The sequence below is a fragment of the Falco cherrug genome, chromosome 7 (genome assembly GCF_023634085.1).
Source record: "Falco cherrug isolate bFalChe1 chromosome 7, bFalChe1.pri, whole genome shotgun sequence".
Lineage (NCBI taxonomy): Eukaryota > Metazoa > Chordata > Aves > Falconiformes > Falconidae > Falco > Falco cherrug.
In genome coordinates this window covers 53461175-53480248 of record NC_073703.1, presented here as the reverse complement: position 1 = coordinate 53480248, position 19074 = coordinate 53461175, and the positions used below count along the sequence as shown (strand labels likewise).

Genomic DNA, 19074 nt, shown 5'->3' with positions numbered 1-19074 from the left:
CAAGCAGGGAGTTTAGAGTAATTCAACTTTGCTATTCTTTTGATGATTGCTTGAATGAAAAAATAGTGTAGTTTCTCCAATTATGAGCTTCTTTCCATATCATTTAGTTCTAGACTCTGCTTTTTTACTCCCCTGCATTTTTATTCCTTTCTCAGGCTTTTCTCAGAAAAAAACCAAGATTTGTCCTTGCTGCGTACACAACTTCTGGTGCTGATCTGTGCAGCAGCAATTGATGTCTTGACACTTGGTTTTGCAACAGGGCAAGACTACCAATTTTGAGGCGAAAGCACTGAGAATATTTCAGGCTGTTCTGACTGCATCATTGATGGTGAATGCCAGTATTTGTGGCACATTTTAATAATCTGTTTTGTTTGGGATAACTTCGTAATTGTAACACTTTTTCAGAATGCTTCAGTGTCACAGAATGTTGCCAATGCAGTCTTGTAGGTAAGACCGATGTTGCTATTACTGATTTGTCTCCACCTCTAGAGGAAAACACTTGTCTGTGGCCTCTGCATAAGAGGGCAACAGCCAGGCTAATAATTTTGCTGAAGAATTTACAAAGTAATACTTCCACTCAAAAGTTCATATTTCTACAGTTATGTAAATGTGCATTTAAGAAAGAAGTACCATATGTCCAGAGTGTTATGGTTCTTTTTGTTCAAAGGATTAATGCAGCAAAACCTGTTAAAGGCTAATTTACTGAGGGCTTTATTTTTTAACCCAAAGTAGAACTGCCAAATATGCAGCTTACATTCTTAAATAAGCTTAATTATGGGAAATTTGGCTCTAGGGTTTTGAATTTAATAGCAGTTTGTCTTCAGTTGGATGGCATCAGTGTGTTCTTAAGAAGCTCAAACTTACAATAAGATTGTTTCAAAGGAGTCAATACTATGGTTCTTTTGGAATGAAACTAAGCAATGATCACTGAAGATGCTGCTACCTAAAGTGGCTGTAAAAATGACATTTTTTTTTTACAGTTCATGTCTTTGGGATTGTTTTAGGACATAGAGTTCTTACTTTCTGATTCAGAAGTACCTGATGACAGAGTTCTATATATTGGGGCAATAAAGTATTGTGATGTATTCTTTAAAGATATTTATCAGCTGTGTTGGTGTAGTGCATATAAACACGTTTGCATCACTGGTATGAAGAACTTTTTACAAACTTAATCTTCACTATTTGTTTAAGGGGTTGGGTGCATGATTGATTCTTCTAAGTATTGCTGAATAACTTTTTTGAATGTATTCTTAATGTTAGTGCTCTTTTGTATAATACCTATATGGTGTACTTCACCGAGTGGTGAAATGCAAAGATATACTGCATTCATGAGTTGAAGATGTTCTACCTCTCTTCCTGTTTTCCCATTACGAAATACCTGAATTGCTGAGATCTGACATTGGCAGCAGGAGGAAAACTTTACCTATTGTAGAGAAATTTCATTATCTGGCATCCATTAGATTTTGATTTAATTTTTATGCACAGACACTTCAAGTAAAGAGGTGTTCAAATATCTTACCACTTTTCTGTTGAGAAACTTGTTTCATGTGTTATGACAGTAAAAAATACACATGAAAGGTAAAGTGGGACAACTTAGTGAATCCTGAACTTGTACAGAAAACTAGGAAGACTGGCTGTTCCTGGATTGATTTCTGTTTTCTCTTGCTGTTAGAATTTTCTCTATTGCAGTGGTTAGTAGCAGGAAATACCAGTTTATGGAACTCGTTCTAGTTGTCAGACCCTTTAGTAAGTTCTAATTGTGGGGCAAAATTTGTGTTGGCTTTAGTGTTTTGTGGTTTGTTGGGGTGTTTTGGTTGTTTTTTAAGGAGTAATTGTGTACTTGTTAATGCAAGCAAGTGTAAAGTATAGGCTAACCATTTAGCTGTTATCCATTTCATTGACACAGAATAAAGATCACTGAGAATTAATATAAGAAGCAAAAATTCAGTGTTCAGTTTTCAACTTTCAAATTAGGGGAGGGAAGAAGGCTTTAAAGATGCTACCAAAGGAGAAGATTGTTTTTAAACAACGTTTTTTAACACTGTTTGAAGAGTCATCTTCAGCTTGATTAGTGTAAGAATTGAGAGGAAATACTTGCTCAAGTTTATATGCTTTGTTGGAAGTTCATTGCACTAGAAGATTCACTCCATGATCTTAGGCAAGGAGAGGTTTCTGCTGAATTCCACCTTCCTAGATGCTGAGTCTGTTTCCTAGCACAATTTCAGAGTTCTACAGAAAGATGTATGTAGCTTGTAGTATCTTCATTCAACAGCTCAAGTGATGACAAGGTTTTCTAGACAGGATTGTTGCACCACTACATACAAATAAAGTTTTCTTCTCTTCACGTAGAAAGGAGTCTTACATTCCTGTGAATTTATCGCAATTATCTAATGTTTCCTTAATAAAAAGAACATGTGCTTTAACAAGGTTTCAGAAGCTGAATGTACTTTCTTTGGATTAGCAAAAGAGTTGAACTGTGGAGGAGCTCTGCAGCCACATTGCTTATGTTTTGGACTTGGTTTGCAGAAGTGAGTATGTTCCTGCCAGGGTTTTATGTTAATTTGTGTAACTGATTGTTAACATTAGGCCCAAGAGTCCCCTTACATTTAATAGGAAAGAGAGAGACTGGTTTTGTAAGGTACAGAAGGTCTCTAATGTTACACCTTTATAGTCTTTGTGAAGCTTTCTCATGCATTTTTATTACGAAGTCTAGTAATGTAGCTTATTTACAAAACATTCGATTTTTCACACCCTATAGTGAAATGTTGGTAATAATGTTACATAAAGTATTTTTCTACAGATTTTCCTCATGACCTGTGAAACTTTAAGTTACTAGATGGTATAGGTTTGTTCAGAAGTCTTGTCTTACAGTATGACCAAGGAGTTGGCATGAGTTCTGTGGCATTATGATTGACATACCCATAAGTTTAACAGATCATTGTGATAAATATTGGGAAGGTTTGAAATAAGGGTGACTTGCAGGTTTTGTCTATTTCAAAGTGGTTACTTATATCTGAATTCCATTGTATAGGTAGTATGCTTGAGGTAATAGTACTGTTATTTCCATTAGTGTTCAGCCAGTAGGTGTACCATTTTATGCATTCTGCTGCAAGTGCACAGAAAATTAAGTTTTATTCCTGTCCACTGTGGGGGGAAAAAAAAGCTTTTTAGTTGTGGATTCCAATCTAGTGTGTTTATACTATCTACACAAAGGTAATAGGCTGAGAATACCACTTGATTATCTTGAAGTAATTAATGTGTAGATGTGTTTAGACTTTTCAGTAGGACCATCTTTAATACTCTCAAAACATGAGTGTTCAATTTACCATTTTTTGGGGGGAGGAAATAAATGCAAGGTTTGCAGTCCTTTACATGCATGGTGTCAGGTTATGCCTTTTAATAGAAGCCAATAGGTTCTTTTAACTGTCCTGTTTACATCATCACAAAGAGATGCAGGTGGTTGTAGGTGTGTGGTTGCTTTCTTTTGTGGTGGCTTGGGGTTTTTTGATGGATTTTTTTGGGTTTTTTTAGGATGAAAAGCTATTTCAAAATCACTTCCTGTTGATGAGATTTTGGCGGGGTAAGGGGAAGTGGATGAATTCACAGAATATGATTCCAAGAGATGAAGTTCCATTGGAGTTGGCGCTCTGCTGCCTTGAGGGAGTTTCTATTTGTCTCTGTCCTCACCTCTTCACCTTCTTGGTCTCAATCACTTGCTCCTTCCCCTTGTGCCAGTCAGTCCTGTCACCTTTCAGATAATTGTGAGCTGTTCTAGCATGCCACTTTGACCAAAACCAAACAAAAATATTTTGCAACATTCTGCGGTCTTGTTGCATTAAGGTGACTTAATGACAGAGAGATTTGACAAGCTTTAAAGCTGTCAGAGAAGGCACTGGCTGTACAGCCCAGAAACAGAGAGGGTAAGGGAACAGTCAAGAGAAAGAGTTGTGAATGCAGTCTTTGGCAGCAGCAAACCAGCCCAGCTTAGCAGTCCAAGGAATCATACTGACAGTCTCTTTTCTTGTTCTTGTCATAAATTCATGAACTATGGGATCTCTGTTTGGAAGGATCCAAAAGTAGGGCACACTTGAAAGCCTAGTCAGCTTTGTTCTGTGCTAGCAGTTGGGGAGTTCGCTGTGCACAAACATAGTAATTTCTTCAGGGAAATCACATAATTCATTAACGTTCTGTAAATATTAAAACAAGACTGACGCAGTGTAAAGAAACTATAACACTTCAAATTCTGAACAGTTGTTTCAGTCAGCAAAGTTTTGAGTTCTGACTTTGCTACTTCTAATTCTCAGGAGTGAGAAAGATTCCAGAAGATCTCATGGGCACAAATTCACTTGAGCATATTCCTCTGCAAACTCTTGAGTGTCATCAGTTACTTCTTTGGGGGGATATTTGTCATAGCTATCCTTTGCAACAGTCACCACAATCTCAGGTGAGTTTAGGAATGAAAAACTTAAAATGTCAGAAACCCAAGTATCTAAAACATTTTGTGGGTGGTCCCCCCCTCTCCCCACCCCCTATAAATATAACTAGAGAAGAGCTCAGATGAAATGTTCTTTTCTGAATTTGTAGTGCGTAAGTGACTCCTGAGTTCTGTGAAGTCCCAAGATCATAGATTGTACAGTTTTGTGGTTTATGTTCTATTTTTTAGAATTTCAATCTTCAGAAGTCTCAACTCATTTTTTGGTCAGAAAGAAAGTCAGAAGATCCTTGTCCCCTTCCCTCCCCACACAGCTATGAGAAACATAGCAACAGAGCAAATGAGGTTAGATCATTAAGGACAAGAATTTTTTTTAAAAAAAATCACTTTACTGTCACCCATTCAGATAACACTGCAAAAAAGAGTTGAAAAGAGAACAGAGGAGGAAGGCCACGTAGTATCTTTGTTACATGATGTTTTGAGACTATAGCTTGATCATATAAAGTTGACAGTCTTGGTCCCTATATCTAGGCTCTTTGAAGACTGTTGAGTTAGATATCTAACATTTCAGCATATTTGGATGAAAGCCTGCTCAGAATATCCATCTTCCCCTTTTCCTTAGATGACGTTTCTAACTGTGTTTATCGGATTCAGGAGGTATTAGCATATTAAAATGTGAGGAAGAAATTTCTTTTTTTCCCAGAATGTTGTAAATATGACTTAAGAAGAGCTTGCTGTGGAGGACTAAACTAATGCCATTTTGTATGAATTTAAATGTCAGATGAGATGAAAACTACAGAACATTTTGTCTTCAATTTAATTTGGAGTTAATATTGCTTTGGTTCAATCACCTCTCTGAAGTGTAATTTACATATTAGTACTCAAAGTTTACTGTTAATACTGTGTTTTACATAGTGAAGCAGTGGCAAGTAGTGACATTAAAAAGAACATGCTAAAAAATACAGGGATTAAAATGAGACCAGTGTGCAAGAGCCCAAGCCAAAAAGGATATAATTTGAGGGGAGTGGGGGAATCTTACTAGAGATCTAAAATAGCAGCAGTATTTTTAATTTCACAGAGAATACTACCACTGTTTAAAACAAGGACAGGCATGTTTACTTCTAGGACAATGAAATCTGGAGTCTTAACTGTCTGTGAATAGGTGATAAGAAATTATTGTCTTGTTATCATGTTTCTGGCTGTCCTGTGAGATCTGTTAACAATCCCTGGAATTCTAGGAATTTCTTTCCTCTTCATTTGTTACGCTTGAAAGTTTCTAAATGCTTGGAATAACTGCTAAGTTAAGGTAATTTTTTCTTTCACTGTTCTATCATCTTTCCGTTGCAAACCGTGGACATCAGTGTTACCCACTTGTACCTATGTAGAAAATAAATGTTTCTTTTAGCAGGGATTGTTGGTACTGAAGATTTAATTAGAGCTTCGTATTCAAATGTATGCATAGTTGCAGCCTATTAATCTAAGCCATAGTGGGATTGGTAGGGTAGTAAATCTATGTGCTAATTTGGGGTAATGTGGGTGTCAGACCATTTAATGAGCTGTAGTGTTTGTTTCTGTGAGCTACTTTTTGAAAATGAGTGTTTCTTTTTTTTTCAGGTTTTCATTAATTGCTGTAGAGACTGCCCTCTGCTGTGCTCTGCACCTACACTAGAATTCGGGTCTTGTCAGCACTGGGAGTTGCTCATAAGTGTTCAAAAGGTGCTAAACATGTCAGAGCTTTACTGATGATTCAGGTGGCAAAATAAAAACAAAAGTTAAATACTGTGTTATTGAATTTAAAAATATGCTTATAGGACTGTAGCAAAAGTCTTAAGTTTTTCTATCTAGATGTGATTTTTAGCAATAAGCTGCTTGAAGCCTGCTCTGATTTGTTTCTGTTGTCATTCCCTCTCCCCAATCCATCTGCAGTCACCCCAGCTGAAACTTTATTCCCCTCATGCCTATTTTTCATTTAGTCTAAAAAGTAGAAACTAAACAATGCTGTTGTGTTAGTAGTAGTGTATATTTAAAACAAAGGGAATTGTTTTAAATTATCCTTAGTGTTTTCAACAATAGTTTTTAATCTTGGTCAATCATTTTAATTATTTGTGTAACCAAGGAAGAAGCATTTATACTGCTGTGCCTAGTCAGATTTGCTAAGACTAAAGAAAGCTGCTTGTGCAGTGGTTCTGCTTGACCTGTGCTATCACTTTTAACTGATTAAAGGAGCTCACGGAGATACTAATCAAGGAAGATTGCTGCTAATAGAGCTTGCAACATGTGTTTTTCACAGAGATTGGTAAGAAATTAAGTAAGATTAAAGTGTACCTCCCTCTTCATATGACTGCAGTGTTACTACTTTTATAAAAAGCAGGTCACGCTTATTTTAAGATTATTTACATCATGCTTATTCTAAGGGGCATTAATTTCTTTGGACCTAAAAGAGCTAAAATTCGTTATCAGAAGTAATCTACTGTGGTGTATCCTACATACCTCTAACTGTTGCTCACCTGAGTCGTTGAGGCTGTGTTTTCTAACGATTGCTGTAAATAGAACAGCTGAAATGCTGTACTTCAGAGGTTTTCTTGGCCTCCGTACTGCTGTGTATTGAGAGATTTTAGCTGTGTGCTGACTGAGCTTGATAGAATGCACAAAAAAGGTATTTTCGCCTCTGCATTTAAGTAATCGTCTCACTTTCTAATGGGGCTGGAAAATGGGCTGCCATGGTCTCAAAATGCAGGGAGAAGCAGCAGAGCAAGGTGGAGTGGTGTGGCATAGCATGGCTGGTGTGCTGCGTGTCCCCCAGCTCTGGACCCACAGCGGTGGCCGTGGCAGCCAGCTGTACCCTGGGTCCAGCAGGGAATGCAGAGTCCTGCAAATGGGGGGGCTGCAGCTGCTGCGCTGGCGGAGCCCTGGCACCAGGGGGGATAAACATCACCTCCCTGGGCCCAGTGAGCAACATGGTGCTATTTTGGACATTTGGCAGTGAAGAACAGAACTTTGGTGATAACAATTACAAATCTTGCGTTTCTGCTTTTAATTTTGAGGCAGCAAGAATTGTTTATCCGAACTCCATTGTCTGTCGCACTGGGCAATCAAATTAAACATGACCTCTTTTAGAAATATATCTAGTAGCCCAATGTGAATAAAAGTTACAACAGTGACTGAAACAAGTGTAGTGTGTTTTATTACATTGAATATTTATATAAAACAATCTTTAGATTATGCCTTTGAAAGCAATTTATGCCTCTGTAGTGGTACAGGTTAAAATCCACTCTCCTTTGTCATGTGAAAATACACAATGAAATTATAATATATACTGTGTGTTGTAATTTCATATAGTTCATGCACAGAAATTGCAAAAGGTGTCTTCCATATATTTTACCATGAAGGTACAGTTGCTGAAGAGAGGTTCGAGTGATGTGGCTGTTGTTGGCCTGATAACACTCTCCTTTTGGTCCATGTTTTTCATGGAGAACACTGTTCATGCCTGTTCTGTAGGTAGTAAGTGGCTCTGTATCTTTTGAAGTTAGTAGACTGGCGAGTTCCTGTGCTGTGACTTTTTTTGATTGTTGCCGCAGCATCAACAGATAAACAAGCCTAATAAAATTAAATGTGTTTAAATAGACCACAGTTCTTAAATGTGATACCAATGCAATTAAAAAATGCGCTTACAATTTCCCACATTTGCATGTTGAGCAATTTGTTTATACAAATTTATATTTTTTATATAAATTTATAAATATACAATTTATAAAACTGGAATCTAGCCTTAGCGTCTGAATTTTTCAGTTTAATCATTTTCTCTGTGCTCCAATGATGCAAGTTAGCATTGTTACTGTTCTTGTACAAATGTAACTTCGAAAGCACTTAGAATGAAAATTACTTTCCTTTTGAGCAGTTAGTCCTTTTTGCTGTTGATCCACATATCTTGCACATCTAAGTGAGCATGGAATGTTAAAACCTCTTAGCATGTCTGGAAGCCTTTTCAAATGCAAGTTGAACTGAGTTACTGTGCTTGACAGGTTTTACAATGAACTCTGGTCTGAAATTATTAGAAATGAGTCAGCTGGATATTAAAGGAAGAGTTTTCTTCCAATACCAAGACTACGCTAGAGCGTCTAATTAGAGGAGATCATGTAAAATATTGTAGACTAAAAAAACCAAACCACATGTTTTGCAGATTGACTAGACACCAAGCAAAAATGAATTGCAAATCAAATACAAAAATCAATGCAGTTCATTACATTACAATACAGTAAAGGAAAACAGCATGCAGTATGATTGAAGAAAACAGTACTAGTTACTATGCACAATATGAAGCGAAGCATCAAATAATTACTGTGATTAGTTATTTTTTTATATATATATGTATATAAAAAATAGTGTTAGAGACTAAGAAAAGGATACATCACCAGGTACCCCCTTAACATCATCCAGGCCCACACTTCAGCTGGGAAGCCCGGTTGCAGCCGGCACCATGAGTCTCGGTAACTAGGGAAATTCCTACGTGGTGTCTCTGCCCGTAGGTGAGGCTTCTGGCCCAGTCCTGGAGCTTGCCCGCCTTTATGCTCAGTGAAAATAATAAATAGCTTACATACCCTAGTGTATGTGAACTTATAAGTTTAGGCTAAGTGCAGGCATGCACTGTCTCATGATTAATGAGTTCACACACGGCAGGGACGTTGGCCAGATGCCCGAGCATGGTGGGGTTAGTGTCGTGCCACAGCTGCGCACAGGGTCATTGTCTGGATGGTCCTTCTCCTATCTTGCTTGTTCTGGGGGCTCAGGACAGACACCACCTGCTCTTTAAAGTTGTCCTTGGGCTCCCTGAGTTCACTGTCCAAGTTAAAGCTAATGTAAAGAGAATTTTTTTTTTTTTCATTACAGAACTTTTAATTTTAAAAAAATAGTATCAAATTTTCACAGGTTTTTTAACTTTTACTTGTTTCTGAAAAACTGGAGCAGCCTGATATTTCTGGCGCTATTAAGCTCTGTAGGAGATATCTGTGAAGTATTTTCTACCATAAACTCCAGTCTTTAACGCTTATCAAGTAGTGGTTAATTTTATGCTGTGCAGCATGGTTTGTTTTGCATTTTGCTTTATGTAACTGGCTCCCAAGTCTCTTAATCTTGCCATTTCGCTGAAATACTGTTGAAGAAACATTATGCTTGGGAGGTGATGCAGGGAAAGCTGGAAATTCTTTTTCTACTACACTGAGATTCCTTCTGTGGAATTACTGAAGTGTTTTACTTTGTTGTTTTGTGATTTTTATAACTTAGATTTCTAAGCAAGCAAAATCTGAAGTACTGAGTGAAAACACCAGAAGAGCCACCGTTACGTGAGCATACATGGTAAAAATCTCTAGCATAATTTTATGCTCATACTTTTTTACTAAGTCAGATATCAGGAAGCATCTTGTATGCAATTTTAATTTAACTTTTCATTCACTTCAGCAATCTAGAATTCTTCCAGTTGTTTTTAATGAATTTTTTAATGTACTGTATCTGTCATAGTATATGGCTTTCAGCTGGTGATAAATCCTTTGCACTGTGCCTGATGTTAAATATGTATTTCTTGTGTTTATGATATAATTACAGATGTAAAGTTGCGCTTTTGTACTCTCAACTGTGCCCAAACTAATGAAATTCAGTTAGAGGTGAGTGCTGAACTCCCTTGCAGTCATTTAGAATTTGCAGCTTTAATGAATTTTAAAAAGGGAACTATCAAGTCTAATCATCCTTCTAGCACTGAAAGAATTTCAACCACCACCAAAATGTAATGCAAAACCTCGGTCTACAGAAAATGTCATTTTTGCTCTTTGGAAGTTGCTGAAGCAAAACAAATTTAATTTTACTGTACAGAATTCAGTTGTGCATAGCAATCATAATTGTTTTAACACCAGCTACAGTCCCCAGGAAGCAAGTGAAAACTTAAACCACCTTACAGCTTCTGTTTCTGTCCCTGTCAGTATGCATTTTATACTAGCATCTGTCTTACACACCAAGATACTGCATTTATATATGTTCATTCTTCGACAGAGCTTCTTGGGGTCTGTGCTTTGTTTAGTGTATTCAGGGTGATTAAAGAGATGATGAAAGCCTGACATTGTTTGGGATGTATGCAGAATGATATGTGGCTTGTAAGAGTATTCTTGAGAATAGCAAGTATAATTAGCAGGATAGTAGGTATATTTTTTTCTTTAATTTTAATGTTTTGAACTTGCACACAGATGCTTTGTTTGCTGTTCGTAATTACTTCACAGTGAAATTCTTGTGTGATGTCTGATGGTGACCGGAGTGACTGAAATGCTCTTTCTCAATAGCTACACTTACATTAGCAGTTTAGACAAACCCTTGTCTGTAGGGTAAAAATTTGAATAGTTAAAGTAATCTGTGAAGGAGAGACTTGCACATGTGCTCTCCAGGACCATATCGGTAAGACTTGTGATATGAAGTTGAACAGAAAACAGTTGTAAATCTGCTGTATTTGCAAAGATCTGTCTGTCATGTAGAAGTGCTGTGGTTCCCCTGTTAGATACCAGCAGTTCAAAGGAAGACACTTAAAGCCACAATTTAACCCTATTAAACTTTCAGTAACCAAACTCTTTGTAACACCGAAAGACTTGTACATATCTGAAGAGTATAAAAACAGCTAATACCAAGTTCTAAAACAGAAAATGAGTCTGCTAATTCCAAATATTATTCTGTATATTTGATATATGAGGCAGTAAAAAGTCAGTATTATTGAGTGTGTCTGTAGATTTTTCTCCTTAATATAAGAATAAATGTAACAAAATAAGGTTGTCTTGGGCTGAAAAGCTGGTTTATCAGATGATCCACTACTTACAAAGAACAGACGTCATGTAACAACCTTCCCTTGTTGTTGTTATCTTGAGATTTTTAAAATTGCAAAAGAAATCTTGAGAAAGAAAAGCCAAGGATACTGTTCATCATCAGACTTTTGATGCCATGCTTATTGGTCAGAATAAAAATTTCTGTTTCTGGTGCTTCCCGTCAAGCTGAATGTTACTTTTACCCTCAGCTATACCACACTGTAACTTGAGGACTGAGTTAATATTTTATCAGTGTCATATTTTACATTTTAAATTCCTTAGGGACCATCACAGAGAGGGACTTCAGACCTGATCTATTTTTTTCCTTATGTGCTTATTTCATTTGTTGCAATTGGGCAGTAGCATTTTTCCAAAACTGTTGGAGATGAGGATTTGTGGTGTCTGAAGCAGACCTGAGACAGCTGAAAAAACCAGTGGGGTTTAGGTTTGGAAGGCATCACCTGTTATCAGAAGTTCTTTGATTAAAGAAAGTTGTTCCAGCATTCCAGACTTGCAGCATGCCTGTGCTTTGATGGGTCTCCAGATAGTTATATGTGGAGGGTCAGGTTCTTGTGGAGTTGTTTTGATATTGCAGTAACATCAATTTTAGGCTGCTGGATAAGTGATATTACTTATCATCTTTTATATTATCTGAGTGATTACTTTGCCTGTACTGCTTATTGCTTGCTTCAGAGACTTCTGACTTTCTGGGATATCAAAGATACTTTCTATTTAAAATTCTCCGAAAAGACTTAAATTTTGATGCCAATTTTCTGAGTATTGCTGTTGAAGCGTGGCTGCAGGAGAACTCTTAATTGTCTGTAACTTTTGTTTCTTTCGTAACTGACTTGACTCAGACCTCAAATACTGAAAGTGAGCAGCTATCAACACAGGCCACTTAAATGTCTTCGTTACTCTGTTCCAAGAATTTATGTGCTCTTTGCATCCTGCATGGAGCTTATGCTGAAAATGTAAGCGATGTTACCAACTGTTGCCTAGTACTAATATTTACCTCAGATAATATTTTTGTTTCTCTGGTCTTCAGTGCCGATTACTATGTTAAAAGAGATTTTAAAACTTCTTTAAAACTTCTATAGATATATGAGTTTTTATTGTGCCCTTTTTCTGACTTAACCTCAAAAGATAGGTAGTTAGTACTCTTTGTCTTAGGTAGTTAGTACTTTTAAACTTGATGGAGGAAATGTAGCTCATCCCACCTTAAATATTTTTGATCAGTAATTAAATATTGGCCACCAGCTTAATTTCCTCATGTGTAGATTCTTTAGCGAGTGTAACATTACTTCAGCTTACACATGACCGAGTGTTATGATGGTATCTTAAAAGTTGCATTTTACTTCCTGCATATCCTCAGACAGCGGGTTTGACTTCTTTAGTGCTCAGTAAGTGGATATTATTCATTCCCTCATTGTTTTGACACCTGTTAGTGGTACCATGTGGACTGAGGAATGTGAGTTTTCTTTCAGCTTGTCAGAGCTGAAAAAAGACAAATGTAACTTTCTAAAGGCTCAGTCTTCAGGCAGGCTATGGCCAGTACAATGTGGATGAAAGAGAATTTGAATTATCTTCCACCCAGTTAAATTACTGTGCTTTGCAATTTTACTGTACCTCATGAGACATCCCTTTTGGGGATTGGTATTTCTGTACAGTGAAGCCCTTACAGAAAGGGAAATGTGGCTTTCTGAGGGTCATTTTGCTACATTATCTGTGTTATCTCTGAATTTCAGAGACTGTTTTTTGATATAGTGATTTATATAGCCATGTCTGAATGCTAACTTTATGTGACTTTAGTCTTCGCAAAGCTGTTCTTTTTAAGTTGGGTGCTAACTGAAAGTTTTACAGGCACCAGATAATTTTGGTACTCGCTAGCCCCACTACTGGGGCCTCTTTTGTTGCCTGAATTTTTTCTGAGTCTGAATTTCTTCAATGTTGAGCACTGAAATAATTTAATATCAGTGTAGTGCAATTAAGTATCTTTAAAAGGCAAAAAAGAATTTTTACTACCATAGGCATGCTTTAGTATTTGCTTCTTGGAATATCTTACTAATAACCAGTAGTAGTGGCTAAAGAGGAAACAAGTAAAGGAAATTGTTTAGATGTTGCTGTATGTAGCTGTGTACTGCTCCTGAGGAAAATGAAAAGCTGTATGTACTTAGAATTGCAAGCTGGCAGAAACTTGTGTAGGAGTTTCTGTTGCTCTTCCTCCAAGACATTGCTATTGATATTTAATTTTCAACTTAATTACAACATAAGCAACTTTCCCTTCCTCCTCCAAAACATAAACATTTGATTTAAGAAAGCTGGCTGTTGTGGTTTTTGGTTTTATTTTTTGCCTTGGTGCTTCCAGCATATAATAAAACTGAGATACTTTGTAGTATTTCCTTTCAGTAAATAAAAAAATATAATAATTAAAAGGAACTTGAAAAATTAAGTGTATGGCTAATACTGTACACAGCTACTTAGTAATTTGATGGCCTTTTAATTGGACATGTTGAAGATAACATATCATTGGCTTTGTGATACAGAAAGGCAATGTGGTATAAAACACATGGTTACATGTATTTAAGAGACAGGTGGTTATATTTATCAGGACACTTAAGTTCTTTAGCCTCAATCATCAGGAATGAGAAACCAGATTAAAGTGCAAGGAGTACAGTGAAATGTCACTACTTGACTGTGGAAATCTGTTATTGTCCTCTGTTAAATCTACACTTTTGTATGCCTACACAAGGATTTTTACTTTGTATTTAATCCTTTCTGCTTTAATGCATGCCTATAGGAAGTATTAAGAGTAGCTGCTAACCAGAGCTGTCCAAGCATTATCCTAGGACTTTATCCCTGCTTGGAATCAGGCGAGTGCAGCTCTGGACTGCTTTAGGTAGTATCTTTTGGAAGAACTCTATGCCATACCTGTCTTCTCTGAACCTGGGAAGCAATATTTATGTAAAAATGCCTCACTTTAGGAAGAATAAGTACAAATACCTTTACTTAAGTTTAACTTAATAAACTTCTTGTGAACATGTTTATAACAGGTTACTCATATTTAGTGTTTGTAGGATTGTAAGCATGGTTTGTGTTTGAATTTTTAAGAATGAAGGGATAAATTAAAACCAAATGGGAACTTTCAGAAAACTGCTAGTTTGTGGTTGTATTGAGTGCAGAATCTCCACTGCTTTGACTGGGAAATTTAAGAGACTTTAGCATTAGTTTGAACAGTACTCCTTTTCTAAGGTTGCCACGTGAAGTTTACTGAAATATGTGAAACAGATTTGCGAGAGTGCTGTAGTTCTTAGTGGGGGGAAAAGCACTATGTAAATGTGGAGGAAAAGTTCCATTGCTCTGATGTCTGGGTACCTGGAGAACTCTTAAGTGTTTTCTTATTAATGCAGTTATTTACTAACTCCTTTTTAATATCTCTTATTAGATTTTGTTCCTGGATTTTTCAACAACTGTCCTGTGATGGAAGGGAAATAATTTTTGACGTTAAAATGGATTTTACACAACATAACAAAAACTGGCCTAATAGCAGCATTTTTGTTTGAAGATAATAACCCTTGTTACAGATAATCATGACAACGTCTCATATGAATGGACATATCACAGAAGATTCTGACAGTGAAGCAAAAAATGTGGATCTTGCACCTCCTGAGGAACCTCAGAAGCACAGAGAAATGGCTGTTGATTGCCCTGGGGATTTGGGCTCCAGGATGATGCCCATGCGGCGGAGTGCTCAACTTGAACGAATCCGTCAGCAGCAGGAGGACATAAGGCGCAGACGAGAAGAGGAGGGAAAGAAACAAGAACTGGACCTTACTGCTTCCATGAGGCTAAAGAAACTAGCACAAATTCCTCCTAAAACTGGAATAGATAATCCAATATTTGACACAGAAGAAGGAATTGTTTTGGAGAGTCCTCATTTTACTGTGAAGACACTAGGTGGGTAAAATATAGTGAATGGGCTAATGGAGAAAATACTTCAGTTGATGTTAATGTTCTTTTAGGCCACTGAAAGCCTGGTTCTTCTGATACAGGTTTAAAGTATTCTGGTCCTTTGGATTTTTGGTAGTTTGGGGGTTTTTATTTTAGTCCAAGCATCGGGCTATGTGCGTCAGCCAGCAGCTTTTCACAACCAATCCGTTTGGGAAATAGTTTCATGCCCTATAGATAAGGAATTAAGTGGATGTCTCCAGCCTATCTAGGCTGGGGAGCGCCATGCAAGTCATACCTGATTTTGTTATGTTTGATGAAGCAAAGACAGAAAAAGCCATGAAGTAAACACTGTCATTTAAAATCAAAATGCAAGAGTTTTTAATATTTTAAAGAGAAACCTGCCGGTGGTTTCTTCTTATTCTGGCTGTCTTGCATTATCAGTTGTCACCTAATACAATACATATTTTCTCTTGGAGTGTTGGCATTGATAGTGCTGGCTGGGAGTTGAGAACAGTGAAAAGTGGCTATCTAATTGCTAATTTTTTTTTTTTTTGGTCTTGTCTTCAGGTTTTTTTGTGCCCAAGCAATGTTTCTGCTAAAGACATGTCTCTATTCCATAACCTCTGGTAATCCTTATTGTACAAATCCATCTTTAGGAAAATTTAGGTTGAAAGGTTTATCAGGAAGTCAAACTGTCCAACCTCCTGCTGAAAGCAGGCTCAGTTATGAGTAAGGCAGGTGCACCATGTTTTAGTTCAGGGCTTGTCAGCCCTGCCCAAGAGATCTCTTTTTAAGAAGCAGGTTCTGTACTTTATGAAGTGTTAGATATTTGATTGTGAAATTCTCTTCTTGGAGGCAACACAAAGCAGAAGTTGCGAAGATTGATGTCCACCAGTAGAAGTAACTTCCGTTGGGAGCTGGTTAGCCACAGTGGCTACAAGGTCTGAATGCTGATGACAGGAGGGATTGGAAATTGGATTTGGATTGGAAATTGGAGGACTTGGACTGGAAAGCTGAGGCTAGGTTTCATGCCAGAGATACTGAGAACTTGGAGGGGAGGGCTAGGTGGAAACCACCGGCCAAAGAAGCTAGGCATGGAAGCTGGTAGGAATGAGAAATGAGTATGGCTCTGGCAAGACTGGGAACCAGTAAGGAGCTGGGGTAGACTGAATTTGTTTGAACAGGAGAGACAATGGTGGAGAAATTACTGTGATGACAAAAGACTATTCTGAAAATCTGTCAGTGGGGCGTAAAACAGATACGGGCTGTGGGGGAGGTGGAGAGGTTGTCAGAGAAAGACATTTGTGAAAAGCTGGAAGAAGGAAACTAGGTTTGGCTCAGCAAGAAGGGAAGTGGTGAAACTGGTGTGAATGGAAGCTAGGTTTCTGTGAATACTTCATGTAAGAAGAAAAACACCAAACACTGGAGACAAGAATATAGAGGCGTATACGTGGAAAGAGGTAAATTAGGAAATGGCAATATATGGTACAAAATGCATCTTGGAAGGAGAATGACCAGATGATTTTGTCGACAAGGACAGACTCCACTTCTGTAATCAAAGTTTGAGTCTTGTCATTGTTCTGCTGTCAGCGTGTTTCTGTAAGAGCACAGTACTAAATTGCACGATATAACTAAAGCTATTCCCTTCAGTGTTTGGATACCATGAAAATCAGAAAACTAATGATGTCTGTCTCTACACTAAATTGCAGTAAATAAAGCTTAAAAGGATGTGCACAGAGCAGAAGTATTGACTAGCTTGCTGAGTGAATATGGTCTGTTCTTTGAGCTAGAAAGGCAAGGGGCTTTAGGAGATGTAGTTAAACTAAATCATGACATATCCATATATGCACCAGGGAGCTGAATTACAGCTTCATAGGCATCTATTTCAATCAGAGAAGTCATGACATAATGTTGACAAGCTTACAAATATACTACTGTTATTTCCTTGCCAGGCAGAATTATAGTAGCAATTCGGATCAGGTAGACTTAAGATTTAAGAAGAGAGGATTTATAATAGCACTCCTGTTAAAGAGTGATGCTTTCAATTATACTTAGCTATGAAGTTTGAGTTGTTGCAAACTCAAAAAAAGTTCTAAATGAAATGCTGTGATCTCTTAACCTATATAGTCCATAAAGAATCTCTGTTCAGTCATTAGCCCTGTCAAAAACTGAGTCACAATTTTAATTTTAGTGAAGTGCTTCTTGCAGTAACTTGGCCTCTTCCAAAATTTTCCTCCACTATTAAGCATGTCCTTTTTGCATACATAAAAACATACATTTTGCATACATAAAAAATGTTAATCATTCTAACATCTGACACTAATGCTGAATTTCAGAAGCATTTTTTTAATTTATTTATTCTGAAAGCTGTCTGTTGCTGTTTAATATCAGAGTTAGGGATGTTGCCTTATGAATTTATATATACACACTTGCATACTTAGAAAATAATATGGTTTCACAGGGAGGATTTGAGTAAATTATCGTTAGTACTTCTGCTTTTTTTTACTGAATACTGGAACTGGACATGCCAGGTTTTTTAAAATTTACATGCACAACTTTTTTGTCTCCAAGAAACTTGCTTAACTGTTACTTTATCCAAAAACTAACTGCTAGTATGTGAATTTTTTCACAGTTTGTTTGGTGGTAGTGGATTTCTGATCTGCACTGCTCCTCACCCTTTCCATCTTTCCACTTCTGCTGTCAAGGTGAGAGTGCTTAGTCACTTTCACAAATCTCTAAGCTTTGTTAGGGGAACCCCAAATAAACCTGAGCAGGTGCTAGTGAATTAGAGATGTTAAGCTGCCCTTATTCAGTCTCTTCTAAAATACTGATTTTAGTTTTGCTTTTTTATGTGTTAATCCATAGGGCCTTTGTTAAAGGTAGATGTTTTATATAACAATATTGACCTGATTTTCTGTACTTGTAGCTTGAAAATGTTTTTTAAGTGCCAGTGTCTAATTTGGCAGATCTTTGCCAAGTCTTTAATCTTTTCATCTTAAAAAAAAAAAAACAAAACAAAACAAAAAAAACACCCCAAAACCAACAAAAACCAAACCACAACAACAAAAAAAGCAGACTGGATTAAACAAATTGAATTTCATTTACCAAAATAAAGCAGGACACTTAATCAAAACAATTCTAAAGGGCATGTTTGTTATCAAAACAGTGTATGATTTATACAGCTGTCTTAATGGAAGTAACTTTCTGTGCACCTAGAACATGTGCATATAATTATTTAGCTGGCTTTTTCACAGCAGTATACCACTACAAAATGCAGCATATTTTTTGTTTGCTACAGTTCATTCAATTAATTTAGTTAATTTAGTTAAACGGGTGACATTTCATGTAAGTAACCTTTTGCCTTTTGTGGCTACAGTGAATATTTTTTTAGGGGAAAAGCTGCCTTTTTTTTATTTTTATACCTTTGCCATACTTATTTATAAATGTTATAAATGAACTTTCAGAACAGTTTGGGATAAAACAATACTTTTCTATAGCCCTGTGATTCAAGTAATATATGGAGCATTAGAGTGCTAGTAACACTATATAGAATACTCTAGAGATCTATAAGAAAGATTGGGAATTAAGATACTGGAGCTGACAAAATAAAGCCAATTACATCTTCTTAAGTTTGCTGTTCATAACTTCTTGTTTAAGGTGATGAACAGCAACTATTTTCTTTTCTTCTTTTTCTAATCCAGCATGTTAAGCTGTGACCACAGGTCCTCCCCTGCAGTTGCATACTTTTGCCCTGGCAGTCTTTTGATTAATGCGTATATTGCACAGTGCTCAGTCACATTCCAGCCATTTCAAAGCCTAATGGAAAAAACGCTGCAACACTTCTTCTAAAAGAAGACTTTA

At 36.9% G+C, this 19074-nt stretch overlaps 1 protein-coding gene across 10 annotated transcripts in view; it reads left to right on the top strand.

Annotated features, from left to right (window-relative positions):
• Nucleotides 1–19074, top strand: part of PALS1 (protein associated with LIN7 1, MAGUK p55 family member) — a 59779-nt gene that overhangs the window by 15496 nt on the left and 25209 nt on the right. For 3 of the 10 annotated variants that reach the window (XM_055717114.1, XM_055717115.1, XM_055717117.1), the window contains one exon: nt 14708–15219. In XM_055717114.1, coding sequence (XP_055573089.1) covers nt 14853–15219 — 367 coding nt within the window. In that variant the 5' untranslated portion in view covers nt 14708–14852. Of the gene's footprint in view, nt 1–4304; nt 4445–6046; nt 6149–9420; nt 9785–10030; nt 10090–13730; nt 14162–14707; nt 15220–19074 lie in introns of those variants that run through there. The other 7 variants (XM_055717116.1, XM_055717119.1, XM_027808104.2 and 4 more) reach the window with 6 other exon arrangements.